General features: G+C 59.3%; 1 protein-coding gene across 25 annotated transcripts in view; it reads right to left on the bottom strand.

The window, feature by feature from the left end:
* Positions 1-7732: 7732 nt before the first annotated feature.
* Positions 7733-18023, bottom strand: part of BIN1 (bridging integrator 1) — a 55892-nt gene continuing 45601 nt past the window's right edge. For 6 of the 25 annotated variants that reach the window (XM_043894030.1, XM_043894031.1, XM_043894033.1 and 3 more), the window contains 9 exons: positions 17361-17508; positions 16060-16188; positions 12979-13086; positions 12462-12485; positions 11549-11656; positions 10701-10769; positions 10358-10468; positions 10053-10154; positions 7733-8394 (listed from right to left, as the gene is read on the bottom strand). In XM_043894030.1, coding sequence (XP_043749965.1) covers positions 8287-8394; positions 10053-10154; positions 10358-10468; positions 10701-10769; positions 11549-11656; positions 12462-12485; positions 12979-13086; positions 16060-16188; positions 17361-17508 — 907 coding nt within the window. In that variant the 3' untranslated portion in view covers positions 7733-8286. The remainder of the gene's footprint in view (positions 8395-10052; positions 10155-10357; positions 10469-10700; positions 10770-11548; positions 11657-12461; positions 12486-12978; positions 13087-16059; positions 16189-17360; positions 17509-18023) is intronic. The other 19 variants (XM_043894049.1, XM_043894051.1, XM_043894053.1 and 16 more) reach the window with 5 other exon arrangements.

The raw sequence follows: 18023 nt of genomic DNA, 5'->3' as shown, positions 1-18023 counted from the left end.
ACTCTTTCCTTTGTTCCCAAGTGGAATGGCCCTCTCTTCCTTCCTATATATTTTGAATATTTCAGACCCTGCCTCTCCTTCACAGGGCTGAGAACTTGAGGGGAGATGGCCCTTTCCTCCAAGCTCTGTTCTCAGGACCTCCTGCTCCTGGATTTCCTCAAAGCAGACTTGATACACAAAAGGTTCAGAATGAAAGGCAGGATTTTCAGCCCAGCACAGAGAATTAGAAGGGCTTCCCAGGTGGCTCAGTGGTAAAGAACCCACCTGCCAATGCAGGAGACAAAGGAGATGTGGGTTTGATCCCTGGATCAGGAAGATCCCCTAGAGGAGGAACTGTCAACCCATTCCAGTGTTCTTGCCTGGAAAATTCCATGGACCGAGGAGCCTGGCATGCTGCAGTCCATTGGGGTGGCAAAGAGTCAGACACGACTGAGCACACACACACACAGAATTAGAAACAAACTGAATGCTAGTTTTCAGAGTCTCACAGATGCAGGATTCGCTGCCAAGCATGTTCTTGCCGCTGGTTCTTGGGCCTGACTTCCTTCCATCCTCAGGCCCCTCCCCCTCCGGACCCCTCCTCCCCTCTCTTTCCACCATCCCCGCCAGAGGGCCCCACCTCCCCCATCCCCCTCCCCCACAAGCAGAGGGAAAATACTTCCTTGTGCAGAACAATTCACCTCTTTGTCTCTTTCCTTTAGCCTGTGAGTGAGGGGAGAAACCATGGTTAGACCAAAGCAAACCAAACATGATCTAAAGATGCTTTTTCCAACAAAGGACCTTTTTCCTCACTCAGAGGAATTTTTTGCTTTCTCTTAGCTTAATCCATTCCAACTGCTAGCTGTAGGCAAATTTTCTGATGGAAATTGTTTTCTTCCTATCACACAAAAACTGAAATTCCCCAACAGAAGAGGATAATCTTCCAAAACAGAAAACTTCCACTCACGTTTCTGTGGTCTGAACATGCTCCCTGAGAGGAAATCCCAGAACACGCTGAACAAGTGTAGTCTTTTGTTGGAATAAGGACACATACACCAAATACACTATTTTTTTTTTCATTGCAGTATGGTTGATCCACAATGTGTGTTAGTTTCTGCTGCATAGCAGTGGTTCATTATACATATGCACATTCTTTTTTATATTATTTTCCTTCATGTTTTATCACAGAAATTTTGAATTCTGAAATTTTATTCAGAATACTGAATATAGCTCCCTGTGCTATACAGCAGGACCTAGTTGTTGATCTTTTCTATATATTATAGCTTGCACCTGCTAATCCCAAACTCCCAATCCACCCTCCCCCTCCCCCTCCCCCTCAGCAAAACCACAAGTCTGTTCTCTGCATCCGTGAGTCTGATTCTGCAAACCACACTATTTTCAAAGATAAACGTTCACTTGGATGAATTGTTGGCTGAAAAAATTATGGACACACATCTTAAAATTCAATCTTTGCCTTAAGATCTCATGAGCTCTCAGGAAGTCCTTGTGAACAACATAGAGAAAGATTAGCAGATGAAGGGGGTGTCAAAGAGGGGAAGCCAGCCTTCCAGAGGAGACCATCTGAGGAGAGTGGGGCTCTGCAGGCAGCTGACTTTGTCTTTGTCGTTGGTCATTTGCTAAGTTGGTCTGACTTTCTGTGACCTCATGGACTGCAGCACGCCAGGCTTCCCTGTCCCTCACCAACTCCCAGAGCTTACTCAAACTCCTGTCCATTGAGTGGATGATGCCATCCAACCATCTCATCCTCTGTTATCCCCTTCTTCTGCCTTCAACCTTTCCCAGCATCAGGGTCTTCTCCAGTGAGTCAGTTCTTTATGCCAGGTGGCTAGAGTATTGGAGCTTCAGCTTCAGCATCAGTCCTTCCAATGAATATTCAGGGTTGATTTCCTTTAGAATTGACTGGTGGGGTTCAGAAATTTTATCACAACCTCCTGACTTCAATAGGGAGGAGCTGGCTTCAAAGTCTCTAAGCAGACTTGGGGAGGTCCCCTGAGGGTTCTGAGCAGATCGGGACTTGCTTCCATTGCCCTGGGTGCCAGGCATCACTCACGTTAGGACACAGGCTGGCATGGACAGAAGTCAGCCGTGGCAGGGTCAGAGCCCGCCGAGAGCTGGGACATCTCAGTCGTGGTGACCAAGGCCACAATGGAAGTGTGGTCAAGAGAATCACCAGTGTGCTCTGGAGTTTTAAAGACCACAGATCAAAACAGGCAAAAGTGAAACAGGTGACCGGGCCAGGGGGATGAGAGCATGACTCATTTATTCCAGGTTTACTGAACAGTGACCTGTAGCTTCTGCAATAAACAGACGTGGTAGTTGCTTGGCAGGCACTGAGCAGAGAGTGGGGAAGCCCAGCACTCTGAATGCCCCAGCCTAGACCTCGAGGCAAAGCTTCGGGCGGAGGAGCGGATAGTTCCAGCCCCTACACATGGTGCACGTGCCAAGGGCCCTGACAGACAGACGGACAGGTTGGGGGGGGGGTGGGGTGAAGCTCAGAGGAGGCAGCCAACACCTGGGACGAGACACGCAGATGCTACAGGCTCAGCGTCAGTGGTGGGGGAGAGCACATCTCTGCAGGAGGTGAGGGCGTAGCAGAGCAGAGCAGAGTTAACAGCTGGGGAGGCCAGGCAGTTTGCCTGTGTTCCAGGGACAGCAAATTCAAAGCAGGGAGCTGAAGAAGATGGGGTGGAGAGATAGTCAGGAACCAGACCCTAAGGGCCTGGGTGAGGGATTGGGTTTGTGGGGAAAATGGAGACTACCAGGGACTTTAAACAGGACAGCGATTTGATCAGAAATGAGTTACTGCAAAATCGCACTGGCAGCCCTGGTCTGCTTCAGGCATCAGCTAGAGGCAGCAAGGTGGGCCAGGACACTACCTGTCACCTTCCTGCAGGAGGAGGCAACAGGCCTGAACTGGGGGCGGGGTAGGGAGGAAAGGGATTAGAGCTCTTTAAGAGCCTGCAGGGGAGTTGGTGACAGCCACAGGAGCACCAAGCCACCAGAACTGTCCTGGTAACAGAAACCCCACCAATGTGATGGGCTTGCTTCATTCCAAGCAAGGACAGAGGCAAGGGCCCTTCTCTAATTTTTTTTTTTTTTTCCTGCTGTGCCTGTGGCTTGCAGGACCCTAGTTCCCTGACAAGGGGTTGAGCCCAGTAAGATTGCCAAGTTCTAACCACTGGCCCATCAGGGAATTCCCAAGGGCCCTTCTCTTAAGAAGGCTTTGACTTTGGGGAGAAAAGATGCGCTCCCTCATCTCGTTGGCCAAAACTATGTTGAAAGTCCACCCATAGCTGGGAGGAAGGCTAAGTGACTTCAGGGGAGTTGACTGGTACCCTGAAGAAAATCCGAGTTCGGCTGGGGAGGAAGAGCATGAGGATCGGGTAAGGACCCTGCAGCATCTGGGGTTTGACCAGCCTGCCCTGGGTTGGACCAGCCCAGTTTAGCGATGCCATGGCCATTGGGAAGTTGGGCAGTTAGACATCTGCACCTGAAGCTTGGGTAAGGACACTGGCCTGAAGCCACAGAGTTGGGTTTGCCAGCTCACAGTGAAGGATGACCTACAAGTTTCCCAGCCCATTCTGCCCTATAGACCCACCAGATAAGAATGGGGCATCCTATCAGGTTTCCAAAGGAGGAATTCCACGGCCGTGGCTCTAGGATGGTCTCTGTGTGTGAACCTTGACCCACCACAGGCTTATCACCTCCCTGTGGGAAGAGCTGGGCCTCCTTCCTGATCACACAAGGCAAGACACAGGGATGTGAGTTGACAGAGCCTCTGCCCACCTTGAATTTCCAAGACCTGACATCCATATCTGCCCAATGTGAGCTGACCTTGGCTGGCTGGGTATCAGGGAGGTCTCGTCCCCACTTCTCCCTGCCAGCAGTCAGGATGCTCATCTGTAATCAGGGGTGTCCAGGAAGGCGGCTTCCGGGCTCACTGTTAGTTATCCTTGTCAGTTATACTGAGAAGGGCCTTCCTCAGTGATTTGTCCATCCTCACAGCCAGAGCCAGGCCTGGAGAGTCAGCAGCGGCCCGCCTGTGTTCTCAGGTCGCTAGACCCCCAGGGATCCAAGGCCAGGCCAGGCCAGGCTCTCTTGCCTGTTCTTTCCATCCTCTCTGGCCTCACTGGCCACAAGGGTTCTTTTTTTTTTTAAACTGGAGTAAAATTTCTTTACAATGTTGCATTAGTTTCTGCTGTATAAGGAAGTGAATCAGCCATATGTATACACATACCCCCTCCCTCAAGCACCTCCCTCCCCGCCGCATCCCACTCATCTAGGTCATCACAGAGCACCAAACTGGGCTATACTGCAGCCTCCCACTGTCTGTTTTAAGATAGTAGTGTATACATGTCAATCCTAATCTCTCAGTTCACCTCACCCTCTCTTCCCCCACCCCAAGTCCACAGGCCCACTCTCTACATCTGTGTCTCTATTTCTGCCCTGCTAATAGGGACCTAATTAAATTTAAGAGCTTCTGCACAGCAGAGGAAACCATAAACAAAACAAAAAGACAACCCTCAGAATGGGGGAAAATATTTGCAAATGAAGCCACTGACAAAGGATTAATCTCTAAAATACACAAACAGCTCATGCAGCTCAATATCAAAACAACAAATACCCCCATAAAAAAAAAAAAAAGGGCATAAGATCTAAACAGACATTTCTCCAAAGAAGACAGACAGATGGCCAATAGGTCCGTGAAAAGACACCCAATGTCACTAATTACTAGGGGACTGTTCTTAAAGGAAGGCATTTCCCAGCTCCTCAGCATCCCATCCCCACAACACCTCCTCATCCCCCATCCACTGGATGCCATGGTTGGACCACCCAGGGCTCTCCCCTCTCTCATGTGCCCTTTTCTCTTCCCTGGCCCATCTCCACTTCCCTGCCCCCTCAATCTGGCCTCTCTCCTGAGATACAGGCCCCTCCAATCCCACTGTTCTGACCCCCAGACTCACCTACACTTCCGCCTGCTTCTGTCTGAAGTGCGCCTCAGGTGCCTCAGTTCCCAGGGACCTCCAGCAAAGATGCCCCCTCCCATGTGAAGCCAGGTGGTGCAGACCCCCAGCCTCAAGCCTCCAAATGGTTGGCGAAGGTCATAGTATGCACTGTCTCCAGTGGGGGGACAGGTCCTATCTCTGGGGGTGCAGGGAGGGTCAGGTGAACATTACTCCTTGAATACGAAGAACAGCCTTTCATGGGTTGTGTTTGCCAGTCACATGCTGACCTCATTGAGATCAGCCCAAGATAGATTGGATGCAGTGAATAAAAGCCAGGATCTCCCAAGTGTCAAATACTATCTCTCTCTCTCTCTCTCACATACACACACACACACACAGATTCATACACACACATTCACACACACACACACACACACACATTCATACACACATTCTCACACACACACACACGCCCCCCTGCAGTCTCCATCTAGGCACGTTGCCTGGGTCTCATGGGAAGCCATCACAGAGTGCACAGTCAGTGGTTTGAGCTCCTAAAATCCATCCCTCCTCTTGGAAGCTATATCCAGATTTTTATTCACGCGTCCTGTCTCCCCTAGCCCAGCCCCACTCCCATGTCCAGGCCAAGTAAGTGGTCCATCCCAGAGGTCCCACCCCTGGTTCAGCATTGGGGACCTGACCCAGTTGAGGTCAATGAGACAAAGGAGATTTGCTGGGGGCTTCAGGGAAGGAAGTTCCCCCAAGAGCATCTCAGAGGGCCTGAGCTGCAGCCCAAGTGCCCACCCACCTCAGACCCTGAAGACACCCAGTTGAGGCTTGCTGAGCCAAGGAACCCGAAGTTTGGTTACAACGTCCCTGCATAGTTAGAGCCTGGTGTTTGTGGTGGGGGAGGCTAGAGGTGTGAATACTTAAAAGTTCCAGAGGCAGGCCCAAGGCTCTGCAGGCCAGTGGAACCAAGGGGAATAAGGCCAGCGTGGTTACCAAATGCAGCCAAGAATGAAGAGAAGGGGGCCAGCAGGTTGGACAGTGTCCAAGTCACTGTGGAAGGCCTGGGGAGCTGGCTGGAGGGAAGTGCAGCTAGAGGAGGCCCTGAGATGGGCCAGGGGCATCTGTGGCCTTGGGAATGGGGAGAGAAAGCCAACAAGTGTGGCCTGCCCGCCTCTTAGCTCTCTTGGGCTGACACACACCAGGAGGTGTACCAGCTCCCAGACCTTCGGTGCAGCTCAGACCTCTAACCTGCTGCTCACTCATTCAGACGGGATCACCACACCAGGTCCTAAGCCTGGAGCTCTCTCTGCAGAGCTGGCTCCCACCCGCCTCCCCCAGGATGCCTCCTGCAGGCCCCACGTGTGACAGAGCAGGGCTCTTCCGGGCACAGTACCCCACCAGCTGACACATCTTTGAATCTCATCTTGTGAGACACCTAATGTGAATATTTCCTACTCAATAAAATTTCTCATCATGTCATAAAAGTGAAGACTCTCAGGTTGGCACCTTGGATGCAGATCCCCCACATACCCCAGGGCACGGAGCCCCAGGTTTGGAAGCTCAGTGGAGATTGCTAGGTCTGGGCTTCAAGCTTGGTTCCACCACCAATGAGCTGTGTGGCCTTGGGCGAGAAAGTTAACCTGTCAACATGGAAAGAAGGAAGGAAAGAAGGAAGGAAAGAAGGGAGGGAGGGAGGGAGGAAAGGAGGAGGCAGGGAGGAAGGAAGGGAAAAGCGAAGTTTTCTAACAGGGACACCAGAAATGAGCTCCCCACGCCCCCTTTCATAGCTGCTTTGCTCACAGGAGTCCTGGCTGACAGAGCCAACACTGTCGGCCACAGGACAAGGGACAGCTCCAGCTTGACCGTGCTGCCTCCTGAAACAAAGCTCACGAGTTTTATCCCAAAACAAAACTAAGATTCCGACAGTCGTCCCCTTCACCTGCTTTTCCCACAGAACAGATTCATGCAGACATAAATCCCTGCCACTGGAAGCCCAGCCTGGCCCCCAGGCCCAAGAGCACAACTCCATGACCCCCAGAAAGGACCCAGGCCGCTGCTGTGCGTGCAGCCCATGTACCCCGATGGCGCTGGAGACCCGGGCTGCACGCAGCGCAGGCCCTGATGCTGGAAAGGGAGGCAGGTGGAGAGAGAGGGACGCTTGCCCATCACACCCAGGCCTTCTTGTGCCTGGGGGCCAACAGTCCAGGTTTAGCCCCACCCTTCCTTGAGCTTGATACCACATCTGTGAAATGCAGTCCTGGGACTGCCTCCTGAGTTCTCCCTGTTAAATAACGTTACTGAGAACAGCACCCAACAGCCTCCCTGGCACCCTTATCTGCCCTTCCTGTCACCTGGTCCCCATGCCCCACACCCCAGCCAGCCACCAGTGAAAACGTCAGTGAATGGGGCTGAAGCCCAGGGGAACTCAAAAGGAAGTGGAGGTCACACGCCGGCGGGGGGCTGTCCAAGACACAGGGCCTGCAAGGCGGGCCATCCCAGGACAAGAGCACAGATAATCACAGCTCCACTGCAGGGCAGACGGAAAGTGAAAGTTGCTCAGGTATGTCCAACTCTTTGCGACCCCATGGACTAAACAGTCCACGGAATTCTCTAGGCCAGAATGCTGGAGTGGGTAGCCTTTCCCTTCTCCAGAGGATCTTCCCAACCCAGCGATCAAACCCAGGTTTCTTGCACTGCAGGCAGATTCATTACCAGCTGAGCCACAAGGGAAGGCCACACGGCAGACGGAAATGGAGGGGAAGAAAAAAAACACGCACTTTCTGAGTGCTTCTGTCAGTTTTTGTTTGTTTCATTTTGTTTTGAACACTAAGATTTATTTTCAAACAGCACACAGACATCTGCGGGGCTGGGCCAGGCCAGGCTGGTGACTGGGCCCGAAGTCTCTGGAGACACTGGACCCCACCCACGGCAGCTGCCAGGAAAGGAGACCCTGGCCCAGGTGGCACGGCCCAAGCTTCAGGCAAGCGTGGTGGCTCGGTGGCCCCCAGGCCCTGCCCCGTGGCCGGGTACTCAAGCTGCGGCGGCGGTGACACCCAGTGGGCGAGGGCGGGGGAGGCGGCCAGGAACTCAGCTAGGGAACACAGCAGCTTCAGGAACACTGGTGACTCTGCCGGACTCGCCGAAACCAGGCTCTTTGGAAAACAACCTCAGCTTTGGGAGAACACCTCCTGGCTTAGGTCTCTCCTCTCAATTTCCCTTTTACTTCTCAAAAGTTTAAAAACAAAAAAAAAAAAAGAAGAAAGAAAGAAACACACATTTTTCGGGAGAAGGTGCTGTTCTTCACGCGCCCAGAGCTCCGCCAGCCGCACCCTCACTGCACTCGCTCGGTGAAGTTCTCGGGGAAGACGCCCCGGCATTTCTCCAGCTCCTTGTGCTGGTTCCAGTCAGTCTCCTTCACGCCCATGAGCCAGCCTTCATCCTAAGGGGAAGCGAGCGAGGGTTGCAGGGGGAGGAGGGCAGTCACACCTGCAGGGTGGGCCCTCCTTCCGCCTGCTCATTTCTTCTAGCCTGTCAGACCCGCCTTAGGACACCTCTGCCAAGCAGCACTTCCTGCTTTTCTCTCAAGACCCAAACTGGCACCCCCTACCCCCAGGACCCTTCAGGAGGCAGATTTAACTCCTTGTTGTTTGGTAAGTCCTCCTCACTGCAGAAAGACAGCTTGACTGCTGCACTGGTCCAAACACCTCTAAACAGCTCCCTCAGTCCCCTCCACTGGCTGGTGCATCACCAAGGAGGATATCAGCTGTCCTTCTGGCCTTCTACAAACAATGCCAGAAAGCTCTACAGACCACGTAAAAGCTTCTAGAGTGACGTGAGGTGTTCCACCAAGCCCTCCAAGTTGAATCTGACCTTTGCTTTAATACTGACCCTCGCAGGGATCATCCATTTAAGCCCTGACAAGCCCTGACCCCTGGGCCTGCAGTGACCACACACCCTGCCTGAAGCCAAGGCCATTGCTGCCCCTGCAGCTGGGCCATCCCTGGGACCTACCCACAAGGTTACCTGCCTTGTCCTATACCCCATGTGAGGTCCTACATGAGCCATCACAGACGGCTCCCGCTGTGTGCTAGGGGACCAGGATTCTGCTCCTGAGAACCCCACCCCGCCCAGGGCTGGCCCACCAGGGAGATTAGCGGAGACCTGGAGCTTTAGGAGAATTAACTGATTCAGCACCAGGCCCAGGAAAGCCTTGTTATACAAACCTCCCAGCCCATGGTGGGCTCAAAAAGTACCTAGTAGCCTCAAGTTCCAGCCAGCCCAGGACGCCCCAGCCAGGTTGGCCTCACTCCACACCCGGCCCTCCTCCCGCACTTCGGCACTCTGATAATTAAATCACACAGACGTGTTGATGACTAAAAGCCTAGGAGTCCCGCCAGCTCTGCTCTGCGCCATAGCTGCCACCTGGATACCCACATGGGCACCCCCACGGCACCATCAGTGCCCCACGTCAAGGCCTCCTGCTGAGGGGCCACGGCAATCTGAACTAAACAGCCGGGCCGGAACCTAGCGGGGGCAGTTCTGTCCCAGGCTGAGCCTCCCAGGATCGGTGGGACCCGCTCTGAGGACGTTCACTAACAAAGCAAGGCCGCAGCAGGAGAAGGGTCTGTCTGGGATGCTTCCGGGTGAGGACCAGGTGGGGACAGGGTTGGAGACTCAAGGGTCTCTCCCTGTGGGCAGGGAAGTGTGCGGTCCTTGTGGACGGAGCAGGGCCAGCCTCGGGGTGGCAGCCAGGGCCAATGGGAGGCTGCAGAGCAGGCTGGGGGGTGGGAGGTCCATGGAGGGGCAGCCAGGGATCCCGTCCTGGAGGAGGGTGACCACGGAGGGGCAGGGAAGGGAGATGACGACGAAGGAACTGAGATGCAGAGAGCCCGGAGGAAGGCAGACTGAGCCTGGGGAGAGGAGGAAGCAGGAAGCCAGAGACTGAGGTGGGAAGGAGAGACTGAAGAGCCGAGGGGAGCCCTGCCGCCTCAGGGACGGAAGGGAAGGAACCCTCGGGGGTGGGGAGCGGCCGCAGGCTGGCTGGCGGGGCTCTGCTGCCCCCTGCTGGCCGCCGTGCCTCCCGCAGAGCCGGCTCACCTGCTCCTCCGGGTTCTGGAAGGGGATCACCAGCACCACGTCCCCAGCCTTCAGCTGCAGCTCGTCCGTGTCGGTGGCCGTGTAGTCGTGCTGGGCCTGCACCTGCAGAGGGTGGGGGAACGCTGACACCTCTTCCCTCGGCGACCTTTGTCCCGCCTGCCGTCCCCTGGGCGCCGGGAGCAAGTGAAAGCAGCAGGAACAGGGCTGGGACCCCCCCTCGCAAGTGGGGAGCAGCGTGGGGTGGGTGTGGGCCACCCCCACAGCCTAGGGTCCCAGGAGATCGCAGGTCAGCAGGCCAGACTCGCCTTGAACATGAACCCCGGGGGCAGGTCCAGACGGCCCGCCCCGCTGCCGCTCTCCACCGTGCCGTTCACAGTTGCCGAGAAGGTCTCCACAACCACCGCGGGGAGAGAGCTCTGGCGGGGGAGGAGAGCAGGTCAGTGACGCGGGGAGGGGCTCCCGGAAGGCGAGGGCGGAGGGCGGGCCGCGCCGGCAGAGGAGGGGGGTGTCTATGCCTGATGCCGGACCAGCGGGCCTCCAGGTTCCTCGACAGGAACTGTGACCTGGACCAGCACAGAGCAAGACACGGGGACGGGGAGCCGCGGGCGGCGGGGAGGAATCACAGGGCCTGGGTCCCTGGCATCTTACGGAGGCTGCTTCACTTGCGGTCGTCTCCCCGGGCTCCTGGGCTCCAGCCGCCTCCGAGGCCTCTGCTGGCTGCAACATAAATACCACGTGGGGTCAGACACAAAACAGGGCGTGCCGGCCAGAACAAGGAGAGGCTGCAGAGGGCCAGTGCCTCTGTCCGGTACGCGGAGCCCCTGAAGGCCCTGGGCATGGGAAGCAGCTGGAGAAGGCGCTGGCAGGCACACAGACCCTGGACCCCAAGTGACGAACTGCTGAGAAGCCCAGCACAGGCCCCCGGGCTCCCGCGCAGGCTCTGCCTTCTAATCCCAAGCCCTGGTTGAGCCTCGGCTTCCTTCTTCCCAGCTGCTCAGCCCCACCGGCCCCTCACAGGTGGCTCCCAAGGTGAGGGCCCAGGCAGGGCACCGCAGAGGCTGCCTGGCTGCAGTCAGGCTGACCTGGGTCTGCCTTGAGACTCAGCCACGTCTGAGTTCTGGAAGCAATCACTCCACCCTCCTGGCCCCCACCTCCTCATCGGTAGAAGGAGGAAATGTCTAGGGTTGGCTGAAGATTAAAGGAGAATTCTGGAAAGTGCCCACTGTAAACCAGGAGGCCATCTCAACACACCTCCTTCCCACCGTGGGAGGCCTGAGCGAGGAGGCTGGTGTTGGCCAGCAGATGAGGGGCTGACCTGATCTGTGCCACTCCAGCACGAGTGACAGACAGGCCCTGTCCAGGGGCCTCCTGGCTAAAGGCTCTAGCCTCACCCTCAGTCCCACCGTGATCCCTCCTGTGCCCCTGCCTCTGGGCTCTTCCTCCATGCCACACCCCCAAGAGGCAGGGGAGGGTGTGGGCGCTGACAGGGCACTTACTTGGGCAGGCCCCGGCTCGGCCGTCTGGCTGGGCCAGGCCACAGCAAAGGTGCCCTCGGCAGCGCTGGGCTCCCTAGAAGGCAGGCTGCCAGCTGGACTCTCTGTGGGCTAGTGACGGGGCAGCGGGGGTGGGGACGGGGTGGGAGGGGCGGGGCCGGTGGGGGAGGTGTTGGGCGGGGCGGGAGACAAGAGAAGAAGGTGGTGAGCAGCCTGCTGAGCTGAGTGCCCCAGGGCAGGGAGGTGTGGGTGTGCTGCAGCAGTGACACCCCTGCCAGGGAAGCGGCGCTGCCTGCTGGTGCTAGACTTCCTCGGACCTCCTCCAGCGGAGCTTCGCAAGCTCCCAGGCCTGGGCTGCTGGCACCTTCACGCCAGCCCCTCCTGCTCCTGCAGGAGCTCCGTCACCAGCTGTGGGGTGTCCCCCTGCCCCCCACCCAGAGTCTCTGTGTCTGAGCTGCCAGGTGATGACGGCATCCGTCTGCCCTCAGGCCGCCTGTCCTGCTCCTCTCTCCTGGGTCCCACCAGCTCGCTAGTCCGACTGCCCTGTGGGGCCTCTGCAGACAGAAAACCCCTCGGGGACGAGGACTCTCCACCCCGGGGTCCCCCTGCCCCCCAGACCTGGGCCCAGTTCAGGGATACCCCATCCACCCTGGGGACCAGCTGGTCGCTATCTAGGGCCATTCAGAGTCCCTGAAAACTGGGCTGCACCCTGGGGAACTCTGCAGAGGCTGAACTGAGGGGCCCCTTCCCAAAGGGCCTGGCTGGAGGCACAGGGTCTCTACCCGGCAGAAACAGCGGGAGGCACGGCCATGCGTGCACCCGCACCTGCGAACAGGTGCAGCAGGAGGTGGGGTGGGTTCCGCGCACACAGCATGGTGCGGCCCTGAGGGGCGGACACAGAGCAAGCACAGCTTACCTCCCAGAGGTCCCAGGGAATCGACTTAGCGCAGCGGAGGGGAGAAGGACAGTTAGCACAGAGGTTAGAGACAGAGGCAGGCGCTCAGTCCCCAGGGACCCCACCCCATGCCCACCCCAGGGCCCTGGAGCCCAGGAGGCGTGAGGCAGAGCAGAGTTGGCTCTGAGCCCTCCAGAGGACCGAGTCCTGGACACCTTCAGGGAGCCCGAGACCACAGGCCAGGGGGCACCCACATCCAGGGCTGCCGCCGGGAGAGGGATGGGGTGCTCAGATGCTGGACTGTGTGAGTTGCCAGGTGAGTACACAGCTGACCTCCTGAGGGGTCTCTCATTGACCCGTGGTCAGGACCAAGGGAGGTGACAAGAGCTGGGACCAGGGCTCCAGGGGAAGGGCGGTGAGTGGGAGGAGAGCCCAGGGACCCCAAAACCCCCAAAGGAGGTTGGTGGGCAGACATGAACCCAGGCCCCAGGTGCCCAGAGGCCAGTGGGCCCGTGGGCGGTGGTGGGCTCACACCAACCTGACCAGAGGGTGTGGGCGCCTTCACAGGGCTTGCCACAGGCGGGAGGGGGTCAAAGTCCAGGTCCAGCAGACTGGCCTGCTCCGAGAAAGGCCCCGGGGCCTCAAACTTGGCAGCAGCGGCAGAGAGGAAGGCGGTTAGTGAGGGGCAGCAAGCACTCAGCCGGGGTGCACACGGCAGGCTCCTCTCCCAGACACACCCGCTGACACAAGGGGCCAGGCCCATCCCACACGCCTGGCACAGGCCCCACCCACACAAAGGCACACCTGGGGCCAGCTCCACCCTCAGCCTGGCAGCCACCCCCAAGACCAATGCCAAGCCCCCAACGCTCTCTATCCCACAGGCCGAGGAGCTATCCCAGTGCCCAGGCCCAAGAACTCCCCGGATCTCGTGTTCCTTCCAGCAGCGGCCCAGGCCACGGTCCGGCCTGGACAAGACCACTCAGCGCCTCTGGTTCAGAGGAGCCCTACGCAGGCACGGGCTGACCCAGATGGACAGGTGGTCCCTCAGTGACACCCACCCCAGCCAGTTCAGGGCCGGCCGAGCCAGCACACAGTGCCCAGGAGCCCCGTCGTAAACATGGGGGTCCCCGACACAGGAGCACCTGGGTTCACAGCGCAGGGCCCTCTCCAGGCACCCCGAGGTTCCCACTCAGCAGGGCTGAGTGCATGGAGCCAGCACGGCCCGCAAGAGACCGCAGTGTGCTGGCCCTGTCCACCCTGTGAGGACAGCTGCTTAGTGAGCTGGGCCAGACGACCACAGAAGAAGTCTTCTCAGAGCCACCCTGGAGGACAGACCGCCGGCCCCAGTCCAGTGGACATACTGCCTTCCTACGAGGATGGCTTGCTCCACTGCATCTCCATCTCATACAAGGGGTGTCCCCAGGGACAGGGAGGACTCTGCCTGCCCTGCCTTGGCCCAGGGTGCTCCCCCTAAAGCAGTGCTGAAAGGGCCCCAGCCCCACAAGCCCAGGCCAGCCAGCTCCCCCCCAGCCCCTTGATGGTGTCCAGAACTGATGGGACTCGCCCTCCAGCCCAAGGCACCCGAGATCCTCCATTTAGAAGGGCCCAAGACCTGGAAGCCTGGGCGGGCACTCCTGGAGGGCCTTCCCAGCTGAGCTGTGGCCTGTCCAGGGAGGCCGAAGACCAGGGTCCTGAAGGCTGGAATTGCCAACCCGCAGCTCAGGGCACAAGGGGCTGAGCTCAGAGACCCCAGACCAAACAAACTCACTCCCACCCCACGGTCACCCCAGCCACAGACTCTCCTTCAGGTCAAGCCCTGTCCAGTGAGCCCGGGAGGCAGGTCACCACTGTCTCCACGGCATCAGTCCAGGACACTGTGGAGGCTTGAGTTCTGGGTGCCCTCCGGCCTGGGACAGGTAGCATTTCTCTCCCCAAGGGCGCCCTACCGCCCAGCCCCTCTCAGCAGTCAGCCAAGCCCAGAGGCCCCCTCAGAATCCGAGTGGACAGGGTCAGCAGGCCGAGGGCAGGCTGCGTCCTCTCTGCCCCACCTCCCAGCACTTCAGCCTCCCCCCACGCAGGCCGGGAGCCGCCCCCTGAGTGTGGGGACACAGGCTACTCACCCCTGGCCAGCAGAGCAGCCCGGTCAGCACAGCGTCATGGACGGGCCAGTCCACCCCTGCCCCGGGCCACAGAACCCATGGGGGCAACTGCCCACCCCACCAGGCGGGGCCCCAGCTCCCAGGAGTGGGCAGAGAGGCAGCAGGAGAGGCACGCAGGGAGCAGGGCAGGGCAGCCCGCCTGGCTGCGGCCGAGGCCCGCAGCTCCTCACCGGTTCAGCGGGAACAGCCCCTCCCGGAGAGGACGGAACCCTGAGCCAGGCCAGTGGGTCAGCGGCTGGCTGCATTCCCTGCGCAGCGTCCACCAGCCCTTATGGGCCCCTGCGGTGGAGGCGGGCTCCAGGTGGCGAGCACCCCAGCTGCAATCTGCCCGGAGGTCGTGGTTTCCCTAAGACCCCAGGAGCACCTTGAGCCAGCCTCAGCCGCGCTCTGCAGGGGTCTCCCTCCCTGGCCCCCAAGCCGGGCATCACCTGCCTGCCCCCAGCCGTCTATATTGAAAGTTCCAAGCTCAATCCGAAGTCATTCTGTGGGGCATGAAGCCCTCTCCGCCACCGCCCCTCGTAGCTGGAAACACTGTCCCATGCTCCCAACTACCTCTTCCGCCACATGCACACCCTCCAGTCTGCCCCTCCCCTCCAGGCCTCTGAGCTGGTGCAGAGGCAGATCCCTGGCAGAGCAAGCCCATCGGGGTGCCGCAACGCGGGGCCCAGCACAGCTCGGGACTGGCTGGCCTGCACAAAAGGTGAGCCCGGCATGGACAGGCAGGCCTGGAAGCCAGGCTTGGAGAGGTCGGCGCGCTGTGGCCTCTGTGCGCTGATCCGACCACGGGCAGCCCGCCTCCTCTGCCACCACAGGGACCTTCCCTGCTCCACCCTCCCTTCGTCCATCTGGGAACGGGCGTTGCACGCCTCCGAGGGCGGGTACAGCAGCCTCCCTGCTCTGTGACCCGGCCACCGGCCCACCTCCATGTAGTGACGGCAATTCTGGAAGCCGGGTGCCTTGGAGGGCTCCCGAACTGTGCACTGGCCCGGTCACCTCCTCGTCTGACGGACCGAGTCCCTGCCCATCCTGAGCCCGCCTTCCACCCCTCCCAGCCTACACGCGAGCTGCCGCCTCTGGCTACACACTGCGCCTGCTCACAGCCACTTGGTGAACTTCTCCTGCTCCAGGAAATCTTCCCTGATTGGCCCAGGTCCTCTGAGCCGCCCACCCCTTTGGGCCACAGTGTCAATGGACACAGGAGGCCACTGCTGAGTCAGCCATCTCCATGAGGACCATTTGCCCGTGTCCCTCCGTTAGGCCACATGCTCAGAGAGAAATGCAGAATGATGGGCGGGGGAGTGGATGGATGTGCGAGAAGGAGGCTCAGAACCAATCCCTGCAGTCGGCCTCTGGCTTCTGAGGCAGAGGCACAGGGCATGGGATGGAGGGGAAGGCCATGCACGCCCCAGAAGGGCAAGAGAAGGGGCAGAGAGTGCTGGGCCGCGGCGGCCGCGGCTGACCTGGGAAGGGGTGGTCACGCTGATCTCGGGGACAAACGTGTCGTCAAACAAGCTGAGGATCTGCTCCTGCTTGACCTCCTTGGACGGGGTGTGTTTGGGAGGCGGAGGCACTGGTGGGCCTTTCCGAAGCTGTGGGTCGGCAGCAGGTGAGGGGGCCGCGTGGAAAGGCGCAGCAGAGCGTGGGGGTTGGGGGAGACAGACAGAGACAAAGCCAAGGTTAGTCACCTCCCTGCCACGGCCCCACCAGCAACCGCGGAACACAGACAAGGAAAGTCACTGCCCCCTAAGACACCGACGCACAGACCACACGGGCCCCCGGGAGCGGCCGAGGCCCGGCGGTCAGGAGCCCTGCACAGAGAGAGGTGGGTCGGAGGGCAAGGGAGCGAGAGACAGGAGACAAGGAGAGAGCAGGACCGAGAGGAAGGAAAGACGGGCCTGCCAGGCTGTCAGCGGCCACGTCGGAGGGTCCGGCTCTCACGGCCCTTGGTGGGGAAGCTGAGGAGAGAAACGGCACCCAGGCCCCCGGCCCCCGCCCCCGGAGGAGCTGCAGTCCAGACTCTGGAGGTCCCCGTGGAGGCAGCACACCTGCCCGCCAAGCCTGGGCTTCCTCACTCGTCAAGTTGAGACGATAAGAGTGTCCGCCTCACAGGCCGGTGTGAGGACAATGAATGAAAACACAGAAAGGCTGGCGCGGGTGCGGCCCAGAGGAAGTGTCTGAGTGTGGGCTCTCATCACCCTCTTAGCATCGCTCTCCTAATCAGCTGAGCAGCGGGCCTGCAACCAGGAGAGCGGCGGCCGGGCGCCCATCAGGGCTCAGACGGGGCTGCACAGTGGACCCCACTCCTCCTTTCTCCCTTTCCGGCTCCTGGGGACGCTGCAGAAACCTGGGAGAAACTGGGTTGGGGGTAGGGCCCAGACGTCTCCCTCCCCTCACCGAGCCCTTCCTCTCGCCGGCCCTTTTAGGGTCCTGGGTGCCCCCCACCCCCGCAAGAAAGAAGGTGAGGCAGAAGGAGAGGCAGCCGCCTCGGCAGACCTGGATGCTCTGGGGGCTGAGGGCCCAGGAGCCTGTGTCTCCACAGGAAAGGAAGATGGAGAGAGTTCAGCAGCCCAGAGGCCGGGGAGAGGGAAGAAGGGATGCGGCAGCAGGGTTGGGGTGCCAGACTGTCACAGATGCCCCTGGGAGGGGTCAGGACCACAGAGAGGAGCCTGGGCCCACAGGGCCAGGGGACTGGAAGGAGCCGGGATGCCGGCAGAGCAGGAAGAAGCAAGGGAGGGGACAGGCCGCCGAGACAGGCACCTACCTGAGACGGGGACTTGGGGAGGGCGGCCCCGGGGGTGGCTGCGCCAGCCGGCTCGGGCTCATGGTTGACTCTGATCTCGGGGGTGGCGGCGGGAGAGCCATCAGGCGGCGGGGAGGGGCTCTTGTTCCCTTTTGCAGGTGCGTTGTCACTGCAGAGAGAGATGAGGGAGAGAGAGCCCGATGTCCGAGAGGGAGAGAGGAAACGTGTGTGTGTGACAGGCTGTGTGCGCGCACATGTGTGTGTCCATGTAGATCCTGGGAAACTGAGGGTGCTCGTGTGTCCACAGACTCACTGAGAAAATATGACACCCATGTGTGCATGAGTGTGTGTCCCCACGCATCCATGTGTGAATGTGCGTGAGAACAGGTGGAAATGAGGCAACACAGGCATGAGCACCGGGAACACGCAGATGTCTGCAGCAGGGCCTGCCCTGGACACAGTGACAACCCCAACCCAGCGGGAGGAGCAGGGCGGGTCCCTGGGAGGCATCACCAGGCGGGATCCCCAGCCTCGTGCAGGGGTGCTGAGCCCACCGCAAGAGAAGGCCAAACATCCTAGAAGCAAAGAGAGTGTCACCCGGCACGGCACACAGCAGCCCCCGTGCTCAGGGCGAGCCTGCTCCTCCGCCTGACCCCGGGGCCTCCGGGCCGGCCTGCCATCCTC

This window comes from Cervus elaphus, chromosome 33, assembly GCF_910594005.1.
Source record: "Cervus elaphus chromosome 33, mCerEla1.1, whole genome shotgun sequence".
Taxonomy (NCBI): domain Eukaryota; kingdom Metazoa; phylum Chordata; class Mammalia; order Artiodactyla; family Cervidae; genus Cervus; species Cervus elaphus.
This window is presented reverse-complemented; position numbering and strand designations above follow the sequence as displayed.